Below are 13661 nucleotides of genomic sequence, written 5' to 3'. Positions count from 1 at the left end.
CTGGGGATAGGATTATTCTCCTTTTTCATCATTTCAACGAAATAAAGGCGCATAATATGTAAAACATAAATCCTAAGTAAAAGTTTTAGTTTTAAAATGAGCCCAATTCTACCTCATCTCTTACCTTACTGGTCGTCTGGTAGTTCTAAACGAAGGGCATAAACCGGGGCTTTCGTTTTGTCCACACCTCCCCCACAATATCGCAGCCTAAGTGTTATGCTATCCTGGAGCTTCCGCTAAATTTCTTCTGGTGGTAACATCAAATCCCCCCGCTGGTGTTCCACAGGGGAAAAGAAATGTAGCACTTAAAAATCTATTACTGTGGAGTCCTGCATCTTTTATTTTACCTCTAAAGAAGAATGTGCGGAAATATATTGGCAAAATGGCCCCCACTGCACACAGAGATGTAAATGCGACGGGCAGTTCACTTTTCCAATGTAGCTTACGCTAAATCAGAGGTGTTGTATTTCAATTTTGTAGCTATAAGAAATATACAAATGAACAACATTCCCGCAATATAATTCTTCTTTTCATTTTCCGTCTTTGATCGTTTTACTTCTTTGTTGCAATCTTAAATTGCAAATCTATCACCTCTTATAGGATAACACTATTGGTATGTCTAAAATAACATTTTCTTCATAGTCCATCCTAATAATAACGAATTTAATAAACTGCCGAAAAAAAAATAATTTATTACAGCACATTCTGTGGCAGATTATTTTTGTCCAAATTTTTAATCTCACCCTTGGTCTTAACATACACAGAGACCTTAATATAAGCTAACTATTCTTTCCAAAAGAATGCCATTTCTATCATATGATACGCTCCATGGGCATCCTTCGCGAATCCGTTTTGGCTTAAATACGATCAGACAAAGGACGCCAAAAAATGGAATATGGTTGTAAGCTTTGAAAACGCACATTGGAGCACAGTCGCAATTGTTCCCTAGCGAAACAAAGAAACAAACGAAAAAAAAGAAAAGCACACATATTTATACGCATTCATGTTAAAGAGGTTGATTAAAATAAATGGGCTATACCCAAATGGGGAACAAATGAGCTATTCGTCCTAAATGTAAACATGAAGCACTGTATTGAAGCACGATATGCGAGGTTTTAGAATTTTCTAGTGATATGCGTCCACCTCCTTTAAAATAATAATTCACAAATGAGAATGCTTCTCCCAGTCACACCAAGTAAGCTTATGTACGATGTAGACATATATTTGTATCTCCGCGCATGTGTACCGTTTAGCATCATTTTGACACACTTATGCTTCATGGGTATACGGACAGATCGAAAGTATTAGTTTTTTTTCTTTTTTGAAAAGGTTGAAAGGGCTGTTCGTTTGAGCACCAATAGACAGTCTCACAGTAGACCACTTAACTACCCACAAAGGTTTCCCCCTCATATAACCAACACGTTATAAATACCTTCTTCTCTCTCTCCTAATATACCATTGTTAGCTAAACTCCGATAGGCTTGTCATTCTATATGTGTCTGATGGCTTAGAAAATAATTTGGGCAAAAATAAACATTGCAAAGAGTTACAAAATTTTCAATTTCTTATTTAAGCTTTCCAATTCCCAAAATATATTTAGTAGTATAATTACTCCCATAGCGACGGGTAAGTATCCAGACTTAAAGTATGCGAGAACTATGATAAGGATGGTGACAGATGTAAGATTGTAATTTAAAACTAAATCTATGAGCGAACCGAAAATTCCTGCATATTTATAACTCTTTCTTTCTTCATTTCCCGTATCCAAGGCATTATTGGATCTGTCATCTCCCATCTCAGATTCTTTTCCATTCTGTTGATCTGTCATATTCCATTTTATCCTATCGAAATAGGACTTCACAGAACTTTTTATTGTCTGGCATTGTTCCTCATCACATGCCAATTTTTCCAAAACTTCTTTTTTGAATGTCCCATACACTTCTTCGTAATCCATTGGCGGCTCTCCTAATAATCTGTCTGCGTATTCGTGCACGGTCGCTTGTCCTCGCTGGAGGGGGGTCCCTTTCATGACACTACGGTTTGTGCTCTAAACATCGTTGTGGATATTTAAATAGGAAGAAAAAGGAAGAAATATATGAAGCGTTTACATTCACACGTGCGTACAGAGCAGATGCATCCGTACGTGAGTAATCCTTACGCCTGCAATCCCTACATCTGGACAGGGTCTGATGGCAACGCCACACTAAAAGCGCTGTTATTGGCTTACTTCGTGTGAACCCTGTGCTATCCCTATGAACAGGGAGAACATCAAAAGTTTTAAAAAGGCAGCATACTTTACCCTTCTTGGAGGACATTCTCCTGCTAACCCTTCAACGTCGCCATACCCATCACCGTTAGCTATATTTTCTGCTCCCCCCCTTCCAGAGGCAGTTCTTACATTTGCTCCACCATAACTAATCTTCATCGTTTTCTATGTTTTCACAGTTTTATAAAAACAAATAAAATCTTCAATTAGTATCATGATAAAAAAAATATTAACATACGTAACTTATCTTATGGACATTTCTACAACAGCAAAATAAATTTATTTTATGTTTACTTAAGAGAAAAATGGCAAGCACATTTATTCAAACCGTCAGGTGAGAGGTATACTAAAAATGGAAAAAATGTCAACACGAGAAAGGTCAGATAAAAAGCGGCATTTTTAGCATATTAACTTCTCATCATATTTAATTGCATTATGAATTTCAAATCAGAATTATTTATTCCTCTTTTTAGAAAAAAAAAAAAAAAATTCTAATCGTCTACAGACTTACTAATAATTCTTAAAATAAAAGAGAAAAAGAAGTAAAATTTCACCAAAAAAGCGTTGAACTGCGCTACTACGTATATTTCTCCCTTCCCCGTTCCGAATTGATTACATAAACAGGACATGGTTCCATTTGCATTTTGCAATTTCGTAATATCTTAAAATTTAAGTAGTACCAAATAGAATTAAAGAAAAAAAAAATAGCATATCAATGCGCAGATGATATATGTTCCAATTCTCTTCAAATTGTAACGCTATATTTTTCCTGCAGTGAAGAGAATGCAGTGTCTGTGATTGCAGTGCCCCAATGCATGTGCCTCATATTCCCTCCCATGTCAGTATAAATACAATTCATATACTTCTCACGATTCCTAAATCTTCGATAAAGTTGAAAAGATATGGCGAGCTACATTTTATATGCGATGTTAAGGCACGGAGCGCGGCTTTTTGTCTGTTCTCAACAAGGGAATTGTAGGCATGTACAGGGAGAGTTTAGGCACGAATACTTGCTCATCTCTTAAAAATGACGAACAAAATGCCATAAATAGTGTGGAAAAATTTGCATCCCAAATATTCCTAAACGCGCATCTATTTTTTCTTATCACTGAAAACGGGCGAAATAGACTCCACATCCAGACAGATTGACACACCATTGATACACCATTGACACACCATTGACACGCCATTGACAGACAGTTGTATGTCTATACCTATATATATGCATACGCACTTCGACAGAGGGGGGGGTGACTTTAAAGTAAACACAGTTTAGTATTTTAATCGTTAGGCATTAGTTGTCAAGTTTCATCACCTTTGATAGGCTTACATAGAATGGAAAGATAAAATCCTCTTGATGCAAAAACTATTTCTCCCTGTTCCGTTCTATTATATAATCTTTCTCGCCTCCGCCATTTTTACCCAATTTCGGGGGATAGCGGTTTCGAAATTGTCCCTTCCGCCCCTAATGGGTCACTTAAAGTCTGTGTAATTCTCCTCTTCATAAAAATTAGGAAAAAGCTTAAAGGAACTCCGTGGGACAACAATTAAGACTACTAATTTAGGCGAAATGTAAAATAAACCTTTTGAGGGGCATAACGACGGGATCGTTCCTCTTATAAAAGGAGGGTTATCTATACATTGTACAATCCACCACGCAAGAACGCTTTAAATATCTTATGCTTCCCAAAATAAGCTTCTGCCATAGATTTTGGAGATTTAATAAGCAATTTTTTCTGGCACCCAGGTTGGTAGGAATACAGCACAGATGCAAATAAAAAGAACTCGCCTTATCCACATTTTTGTCATAACAGAGATTTTATTTTAAAGTTTAGTTAATAACAGGTATAGAAAAATGGAGTTCTTTAAGAATCAATTTTTTTATAAACAGTAAAATATGCAAATGTTGGAAGGTATATAATATACAAATGCACTGTTGACGCTTTATACATACCATCACATATCTTCTAAGATATAAAGGCGGGACACATAGCTTCGTTTTCTTTTACATGCCTTATTCATCAACTCGAAGGGCAACTGCATTGCACATATTATACTTAATTATTAAAAACAAAAAATTCTCTGAAGAATGTTTGTCTAACTATTTATATACATGCAAACTATTGTGTAGCACAGAAAAAACCAAACAAAACAAAAAAAATAAAATGGTATCTAACATGTATGGAGAATATACGTATTCATATATGAAGAGTTGTTAACGTTCCATACTGAGGAAAGGAATATATTGATAAAAAAAAAAAAAAAAAAATATGATGTGATCTGATAAGGTACCATATCGTATAGTATGATATGATGCAATATAACATAGCATCCCACCTTCCTAAGGAGGGTAATCAAATATGCCCACTAAATCTCGAATTTCATAGGGGGGGAATTTTACAGATGAAAAGAATTACTCCATATTAAATTACGCATGTTATGTGATCTATAATATATTCTTCTTCTCTTTTTCTCGTTTTCCTTATTAATATAATCATTGTCATGACATCACCATCGTCGCTGTGTCATGGTTAAATTTCTACATAACTCTGCGCCACCCCAATCTTGTGCGCTTCCGGGGCTTCCTTTCGTCTAAACTGCTCATGCTTAGAAGGAATATCCGAATTGCCACAATAAACCATTTATTTTGGTTTTGGGAATAACATATCGTGCATCATTTTGAGGTTCCAGAAAAAATTCAATGTTTTCAAAAATAATATGAATAATGCAGCCATAGTAACATGAAACTGTCCGAAATATGCTGATATAACTGAGCTCGAGATAAGGAAGGAAGGGGACGACAAGAAATTGAAAAAGTTCAAATACTGTGAAAGGTTCTTAGGCTTACTATTATCAGTTGGGGTTGTTATCTGTTTTTTTCCTTGATCCTGTCTTTTTTCATTTTGTTCTTCTCCTGTTTCCTGTTCATCACCATCATTTGAAGTACCCTGTTCACCCTCCTTCTTCTTCGGTTGTGCTTCCTTACTCGCCTCTGGATCTGATGACGGTGGCATGTAAAGATTGGAAGGTTCGCACATTCCGGGGAATTCAGGTAAGAACCCTCCAGCTCCAGGCATTCCCGACATTCCAGGTATTCCTGGCGTTCCAGTCATTCCAGCCATTGTGGGTATTCCGGGTGGACACTGTAGGATGCTACAAGGGTTTTGTTGAAATTGATGAGCTAAGGCTTCAAAATCTATTTTATCGAAATATGATTTCATCATAGTCCTAATTTGATCCTGCTGATTGCTATCGCATCCCATTTTGTCTAAAAAGCTTTTCTGATAGAGATCGAACACATCGTCGAATTGGACGAATGGTTGTCCTAATAGTCTACTGGATCTCACAGCAGCTGTCCTGCCCCTGTTGTAGTGATCCCCCATGAACCCTCCCGAGCACTGCAGAAATTGGAAAATAAGTTCAAAACGGATTCATATTAAGACGTAATCATTTTTCCTTTCTTACTCCTGTGCCAGGGTGGTCGCCATTATGCGTACACAGCTCTCCTGTGGCCATTCCCATTTAACACGTATTTATCTATATATGTACGTAGGGCCCCCAATTAATCCACAGTACAAAATGCCTAATTCCTGTGACTTATTAACTTACCATGATGGAACACTGTACTAGCCACAAAAGAAGAGCAAATGTCAAAACTTTAGAAGCGGAAAATACACTCACTATTTTGGCTCTGCCGCTGTTGTTCGTTGTGTCTGCCCCATCATTATTTGAGCTGTCTGCTAGATGGTCTGTTGGCTCCTCACCAGAATAAGCAATCTTTTTTGTTTTTCCAAAAATCATCTTCTTCGTCTTATCTTCTATAAACTTTGCGAATACGTAAAAAAGAGGCACAAGGAAGCCTTATGTTGGGAAACAGTACCTTTCACTGTAACGAACAACTGCTACGTATATATAGAACAGAGATGTAAAGGGGAGGCTGGAAGGTACTTCGCACTCCCCACTTTTAAGTACGAATTGTGTACATATAAACTTAAATGTCTCCTACGGCGCAAATGCTACCCATGCTGCTACGTCAGGGGATCTTATAGATAAGTGAAGATACGAACTTTTCGAAAAGAATGTTTCAATGAACGTAAAAACCTGCTACTTTTTAATCTATTCTTGAAGAGCTCTCATACATATGTTTTGTACCTTCGATACAAAGCAACAATATTTATACGCAAAATAGTAGTATAAAATTCAAAATTAACAACAACAGAAAAAAAAAAAAGGAATAATATATCAAAAAAAGTTCGATACGCTCTGCTAACAAAAAAATTCTATGAGAATAATAAAGAATATATTTTCTGTTGTCACTATGAAAAAAATATATTAATTATTATTTTTAAAAAAATATATGCGGGTCGTGATTTGTTTTGCAATTCTATAAGCATATATACATGTAGCCAAATGTATATGACAATACAATGATAGGGAAAAAATTATTACAATAAAGAACACATAAGAAAAAGCGTCTAAATAAATATAAAAATATACTGCACAGGCAAAAGTTTTGGTCACAATTTTAAAAATTATAGAAAAAGTTTGCTATATTTTAAAGCGCCATATTATATATACGAAGATATATAAACGGATAAACTATCATATATCCTATTATACCAAAGAGAAACGGATTCAATTCATCTTGCCTCCTGTATAATTTTATATATCTGCATCTCCTGTACATGTATATCTTTTTATTTCATTATGAAAAAAAGTATATTCTACCATGAGCTATTTTAGGGCCCTGAAACCAAGGCAACTCAGGTCCCTTTTTTCTCTTCTTTAACGCTATGCTAAATGTACGTACCAGAATATATATATCTATATATATATATTGCGAAATGATGAAATATAAAGAATATGACATGTTTTATTTAGTAGTAAACCAATTGTTAGTGCTTCACCAATATGCAATAAAAAAAAAAACTACGAAAAGGAAAAATGGTATGGTTATCATTTTTTTTATATATTACCAATGGAGCGATGAAACCGTTCACCGGTAAGGGACAAACGGAATTGCAGAAAACAATATATGCATATTTTATCTCATAAATGTACTTTTCTAAGAAAATCAATCCCTTCTATACTACGCCCTGCCATACACTGGTGCCTATTGGAGCGCATTCCTATTTTCATTACTCTATGCATTTACTATTGTAAAATTAACGCGAGCCAGCCGCACAGTATTTACCTTCTATGCCTATACGTATAAGCCAATTACGCGTAGACGCACAATGTATATATATATATATATGCGACTGTAAAGAACGAAAGAACTAACCTGTTACCATTCGAACAATTCTTATAAATTGCAATTAAGAATAATAAGGGTAAGAAAACGAAATGGTATACAATACTGTACAGCGTTCCACAGGTAATATCAACAATCCATTTCTTACTATTTAAGAATTTTTAATTTAAAAGCGCGCTAAACATGCTACATCATGCGTTAACTTATTGTTCTCACCTTTATGAGTGCTATCACATTATGAGTGCCGATATAGTGGGATGACTATACCGACTGAATGTGGCAATCGGGAAGTAGAAAATATATTTGTTGTTTTTCCTCCACATGCCATTATACCTGTATTGTTACATTATATATCGTAACATTTCCCTTTCGTTTGGTTGCACTTGTCATTGATGTTTAAAGTAGCACCCTAATTAAAGTTAGTTCATTTTTTCTGATGGAGCAGAGTCCTTAAAATTGTGCTAAAGGAGGTTCACCCAAATAATCAATTTAACTTTGCTAATCTCGCCCTTTTTCAAGGCCACCTGAATCGGCAAAACACCTGTTTTTTTCTTTTCTCTTCTTCTCTTAACTATTTATTCACACCGCCTATACATAAGCATGACAAACGTTCGGTACACAAAATCGTTAGAACAAAATACCCTTCTATTCAGGTTCACCACTTCTTATGCATAAAATAGAATGTGTACCATAAGGACATGACAAAAAAAAAAAATAAAAATGAGAGATTTTTTATTGTCCGCATTGTGGCAAAAAGTTACTGTCATGAATGCAAATTTGATTAAATGTCCCTTTATCAAGGAAGCATAAAAAGGCAGATAAAAAGGGCAAATAAAAAATAATTCATCAAGTACTAAGCCATTTGAACATCCCCACGAGTACATATGTATACGTAAGTATATCTATTTGCCTACATATCCGTAATATAACAATGCGGGGTAGAATTTAACAAATCTTTTATGGAAGAAGTTTTTAATATTAAGGTTAATTAGAGAAGGCTCATATACAATAAAAATTAATTTGTTTCGTCCATATAAAATGGAAAATCTTACGTCTTTATATTTACTCCAAGTGTGAAGATATATATGTAAATAAATACTACATTTGCACACGGCAAATAAACCACTTATTTATAAATTATGAAAATATATGCGTATATAGTATTACATAATATCTACGACAGGGATATATATATATAAGAAAAGTATTTAAAAAATAGGCGTTATATCATTTAGCAACTTTAGAAGTTACAGATACGTACTAATTAAAAAAAAAAAAACTTGCAAAAAAGTATATAATTGGTATTCAAATTGTTACACAAAACAACTGAAAAGAAAAAAAAAACATACACATATATGAAAGATGTACTACATATATATATATTGTATAATAGTTGGACGGAACAGGTCATATTTTAAAAAATCTTCACAATGTAGGACACCCATATTATTGGGCTTATCCCTATGTAGGAAGGAATGTGACATAGAGGCGCCCAAACAAGTTTTGTGCGAGCATTCATCATGTAAATGGAGTCATCCTCCGTCTCGCAACTCTTAATGTGAAAATATAGTCATCAAGTCATAGTCTTATTCTTAATTCATACAAAGACTTGTCCAGCATGTCAACAACCTTGTATTTCCACTGATATGGTTATATATGCATGCTACATATAATCACTTTCTATACATATATTATGTATGTATGTTCTTCGTTCACCTTATTCGGTAGAAGGAAAAAAATGTGCCCCAAAAAAGTCGCTCATCATCATCATCTCCATCATCAACATCTCCTCCATCATCATCACCTATCTACGCAGATTACTAAAGATGTTGCCTAATTCCCTAAATAAATTCAGCCCTATAATAAACATCATGGTATATACGAAATATTTAATCTTATAGTAAGCAAGTCCAGCTAGAAAAGTTGTATTTACAGCGAATCTAGCATCGATACCAAGAAAATTCAATTTATTAACAAAACTTGCTAGTGCGCTAGTTCCTTGTCTGTTTGCTAATTGTGGACCAAGTAACAAATCCAGATTAGGCATACCTGGAAAGGCAATGTTTGCGAAGGGTTGAAAATTTGCTTGTTCTGGGGGTAGCGGAATTTGACTCATTTCCGGCTTCTGTGGTGGGAGTTTTGGTAGTGAATGTGGCTGCTGTATATCCTCAACTTCCTCCACTGCATCCTCAAATACTTCATCTTTATTGTTGGACTCATTAACATTTACTTCACTGTTTCTTTCTTCCTCAACTTCCTCCACAACTACTTGTTTCTTTTTTTCCTTTTTATTTCCCCCTACGGTAGCTTCTTCATTCTTCTCTTCCTTTATTTTCTCAACCGCATCTCCGGTTCCCTGAGCCACATTAGTACCCTTCTGTTCTCCACCTTCTTTGTTGTTATCCTTGTTTGGATCAACTCCACGAAGATTTCCTGGAACTCCATTTGCTCCCTTTTGAATTTCTCCATATAAGTTCGCATTTTTCTGTAACTCTTCTAAGAAGTCAAAATTTGGGATAGATGGTTGCCCATTTCCGCATGCACCCGGTATTGGCGGTCTGAAAAGTTCATGCAAAGCTTGGAATGAAGGCAATGGTCCTGACATTCCTAAACTTGGACCTGGGTTTTCACCAGCATCTGCTTTTGAGTCTGGACCTGGCCTTTTACCATCATCTTCCTTGGAACTGGAGGTTTCCTTCTCATCATCATCTTCCTTCGAACCTGTACCAAGTTGATGTTCTAAATCTAACCCTTCGCTAGTTTCTGGTTGGGATTCTGCATCAAAACTTGGGCTAGTTTCCGGCTGAGATTCTGCATCAAAGCTTGGGATAGTTTCCGGCTGAGATTCTCGGTCTGAGCTAGCACCTGTGCCAGCTCCGGAAGGCAAGGACATGTTTGGAGGGAGTGGACCGAAGGGACCCAACTTGTTCAGATCTTTTTGAAACTCCTCAAGCATATTGGGTGGGGGGGGGGAGGTTTCCAGGAAATTTGGTGGGAAATTAAACGGATTCAGCATACCAGGGAGGGGTGGGAACTGTTGGAGAAAATTGGATGGTATCTGAATCTGATCAGGCATATTTGGATTTGGTGCAAATTGTTGGAACATTTCTGGATTTTGTTGAATCTGTCGTTCTAAAGCCGATAAATCTAAATTTTTAAAATATGAATGCATAATATCTTTAATTTGGTTCTGTTCCTGATCTCCTAATCCCATTTTATCTAAGAAACCATCTTTGAATGTGTTAAACACGGATTCGAATTCTATTTGGGGTTGCTCTGATAACAATCTACCATTTCTTAAGGTCACTGACTTTTCCAAGTTCGGCGCCCCATTTGCGCCTCCATAGTGTCCATCCTGAGCAGAATGGAAACGGGTTCAACAAAGTAAGAAAATATGCACTAGCTACCCATTCATCTATCTAGTATGCATACGTATATGCACCACATGGGCTGTCACATCATCGTAACGCTTATGTGTGCCCGTTGCTCAGGTATGCTTCTAAAAGACTTACATTGTTGGAACTTTTAGCTATCCATACTAAGAAGGTAAATAAAGAAATTTTTAAAATGGGGCTAAGACCACTTTTTTTTTCCTTTGTATTCTTTCTTTTTGCTTCTCCCATGTCTGTAGCTGATGTAGAAACTTCGAGCTAAAAAGGTCAGCGGAAATGGGGGGTAAATCAAGTAGGTAACATAATATATCTATATATACGCTGTCAAGTGTACAAAATTTATACGCTTATATATATATACCTAATAGTATACCTCAGAATATAAGTACAATAAAAAAATCAGACGGTTTCTTTTCACCCTATTATTATATTTTCTAATGCCTTCACGTCTTCTATACAACGTAAGTATAACAGCCTCCTTAATTAAGATTCGTGAATATGGTAATAACAAATTTATAATTGAACAACGCTTCTGCAAATCATGAAGTGGCTACTAAAAAACTATTAAACATGCGAAATGAACACTTATAGAACATGTACGTAACTAATAAATTATACGTATGTATGTATATATATATATATTATTTTTTATTTATTTATTTTTTGCATAAATCAATTCCTAAAAAAAAATATAATGTTGCTGAAAATGTTTAATATAAATTTATACGTACAAAGACATGGACATTTTATTTATTTAAAAAAATAAAAATTTATTTTTAATTTTAGAGTCATTCATAAAATAGGATGAACTACAAGAAGATATTTTTTTTGTTAATAATTCAATTCCCATTACTGCGTTACAAGACGTATGCGATGCCGTATCTTTTATTTAATTTTGTAGGAGGCAAATAAAATATGGATACCACAAATTAATAAAAATTTATATGCGCAGCTCACTATATTACAGCTCGTTCTTTTTCATAATATTAATAAAACGTAGTGACAATAAATAATGCGAAAAATGCATCAATAAAATCAGTGCACAGTATAATATCTGCAAAGCACCAATTCCAGTTAGTTATCGTGCGGCATCATACAAAAAGCACAAGATGATGGTTTCTTCTTATAAGCTTAAACAAAATTGTCGCTTGAGCATGTAAAAATAAATGTGGCTTCCTCATTAGATATTATTTTAATAAATCTTGTTGTACCCATAACGGATTACTTTTCTTTTTTCTTATTTTTTTTTTTTTACGACCGCGCGGAATCAGTGTCAGAAAAAAGGAGTCCGTTATATTTCTTTTGCGAGGTCTCGCCCAAAAGCAATGCGCAGCGCTAGTTAAAAGATATATAATATACCTTCAAGCAAGACATAATCATATAATAATCCTGCATTCCATAACTGCATATACGTAGCGGAAGCAACATATATTAAATAGATTATACCACGCTGGTTTCCACAACAAGCCGAAGAAGCATACGAGCTTTAAGCTGCCCATATAATGCTGCTATTATCTTGCATTATGTTGTATGCATTATATTACATATAAATAATTTCTCTTGCATGTATTTTTACTTATAAAACGTGCTCCCGCTCCCCTGTTGCATTTTATCGAAGTAAACATATAGTCCATTTTTAAAGATTGAAAAAAAAAAAAATTCAAAACATACGTTACGTACCTATTTTGATTTAAAAAATGTACATGCAAAAAATAGTATACAAATATTTATGTATACCTTCTTTGTTGGCACCATTTTTTTAGATCCCATATTCATTTTCATATCTGAGTCGATACCCCCGAAATGCATGAATACCAAAACGGGCTCTTTATACTACTACCCCACCAAGAACAAAATTCCTCGCCTTCTGCCATAAACACGAACAGGGGAGAAGAGGCAGAAAAGCTCAAAAAATATGTCATTAAATTACAATATAAAAAAAAGTCAGTGATAAAAAATATGGCAAACCTCATCTTTTCATATGCCTACTTAAGAAAAAGTGAATATGGGGCACCACACATGTTCTCATTTAGTGCTTAAAAGAATATATGTAATCTTTATAACAAATTATTCTAGCCCATTATTGTTGTAATTTAAAAGTGCTATGCAATGAGAAGGAGAGTAACCATCGATTCTCGGTTAATCATCTCTAAGGTCTTTGACAAAAAGATATATAGCATCTTTTATTCTGAGGAATATGTACAGAAAGATGTCCTATTTAACCAAAATTTCTTGCACATAAAAAGGAAGATTCCAAATTTAAAGGGTAACAATATCTTGTTTTAATTCATAACGTGATTGAAAAAAACATGCACTTTCTATAAACGGCCTTTAAGTACAGCAGCGTAGTAATTTAATTAAAACAGATTTGCCAGCATATCTATCATCTGTTTACTCCTAGAGGGGCTTCACAAAATTGGCCAATCTGTGAAAAGCGCAGTTATTCCCTTATCACATGGGAGAGTAACAATGCCCATAATAATATTGTAAATATTAACAAATGTGCGCATTTTTTATACATTCCCATTACACATAAATAAGAGGCGAAGCTTAATGGGGCGTCTTCCCTAAGAAAACACCCCACTTTTCCACCCTAACTCTCTTCACAAGCTAGTAGATTTATTTTTTCTCAAGCTTAGCACCGAGTGCGAAAAAGGATCAAAACATGGATGACTCCTATGGGGAAAAGTTCCTTACGAAAAAATTAGGCAAACACGTCGTATAGTTATTTATATATGAACCTATTCGT

The 13661-nt window shown here is 34.9% G+C and overlaps 3 protein-coding genes across 3 annotated transcripts; all 3 read right to left on the bottom strand.

The window, feature by feature from the left end:
- Window positions 1-1546: 1546 nt before the first annotated feature.
- Window positions 1547-2425, bottom strand: C922_02259 (hypothetical protein; the record flags this gene model as incomplete). Its single annotated transcript, XM_008817858.1, has 2 exons — window positions 1547-2047; window positions 2228-2425. The coding sequence occupies 2 exons, from the start codon at window positions 2423-2425 to the stop codon at window positions 1547-1549; spliced, it is 699 nt and encodes a 232-aa protein (XP_008816080.1).
- A 2483-nt stretch (window positions 2426-4908) lies between these two features.
- Window positions 4909-6067, bottom strand: C922_02258 (hypothetical protein; the record flags this gene model as incomplete). The annotated part of the gene is made up of 2 exons (XM_008817857.1): window positions 4909-5664; window positions 5876-6067. 2 exons carry the CDS (start codon window positions 6065-6067, stop codon window positions 4909-4911), a joined length of 948 nt encoding a protein of 315 aa, XP_008816079.1.
- A 3257-nt stretch (window positions 6068-9324) lies between these two features.
- Window positions 9325-11143, bottom strand: C922_02257 (hypothetical protein; the record flags this gene model as incomplete). Its single annotated transcript, XM_008817856.1, has 2 exons — window positions 9325-10875; window positions 11033-11143. The coding sequence occupies 2 exons, from the start codon at window positions 11141-11143 to the stop codon at window positions 9325-9327; spliced, it is 1662 nt and encodes a 553-aa protein (XP_008816078.1).
- Between the last annotated feature and the right edge of the window lie 2518 nt (window positions 11144-13661).

The sequence above is a fragment of the Plasmodium inui genome (genome assembly GCF_000524495.1).
Source record: "Plasmodium inui San Antonio 1 unplaced genomic scaffold supercont1.7, whole genome shotgun sequence".
NCBI lineage: Eukaryota > Apicomplexa > Aconoidasida > Haemosporida > Plasmodiidae > Plasmodium > Plasmodium inui.
This window is presented reverse-complemented; position numbering and strand designations above follow the sequence as displayed.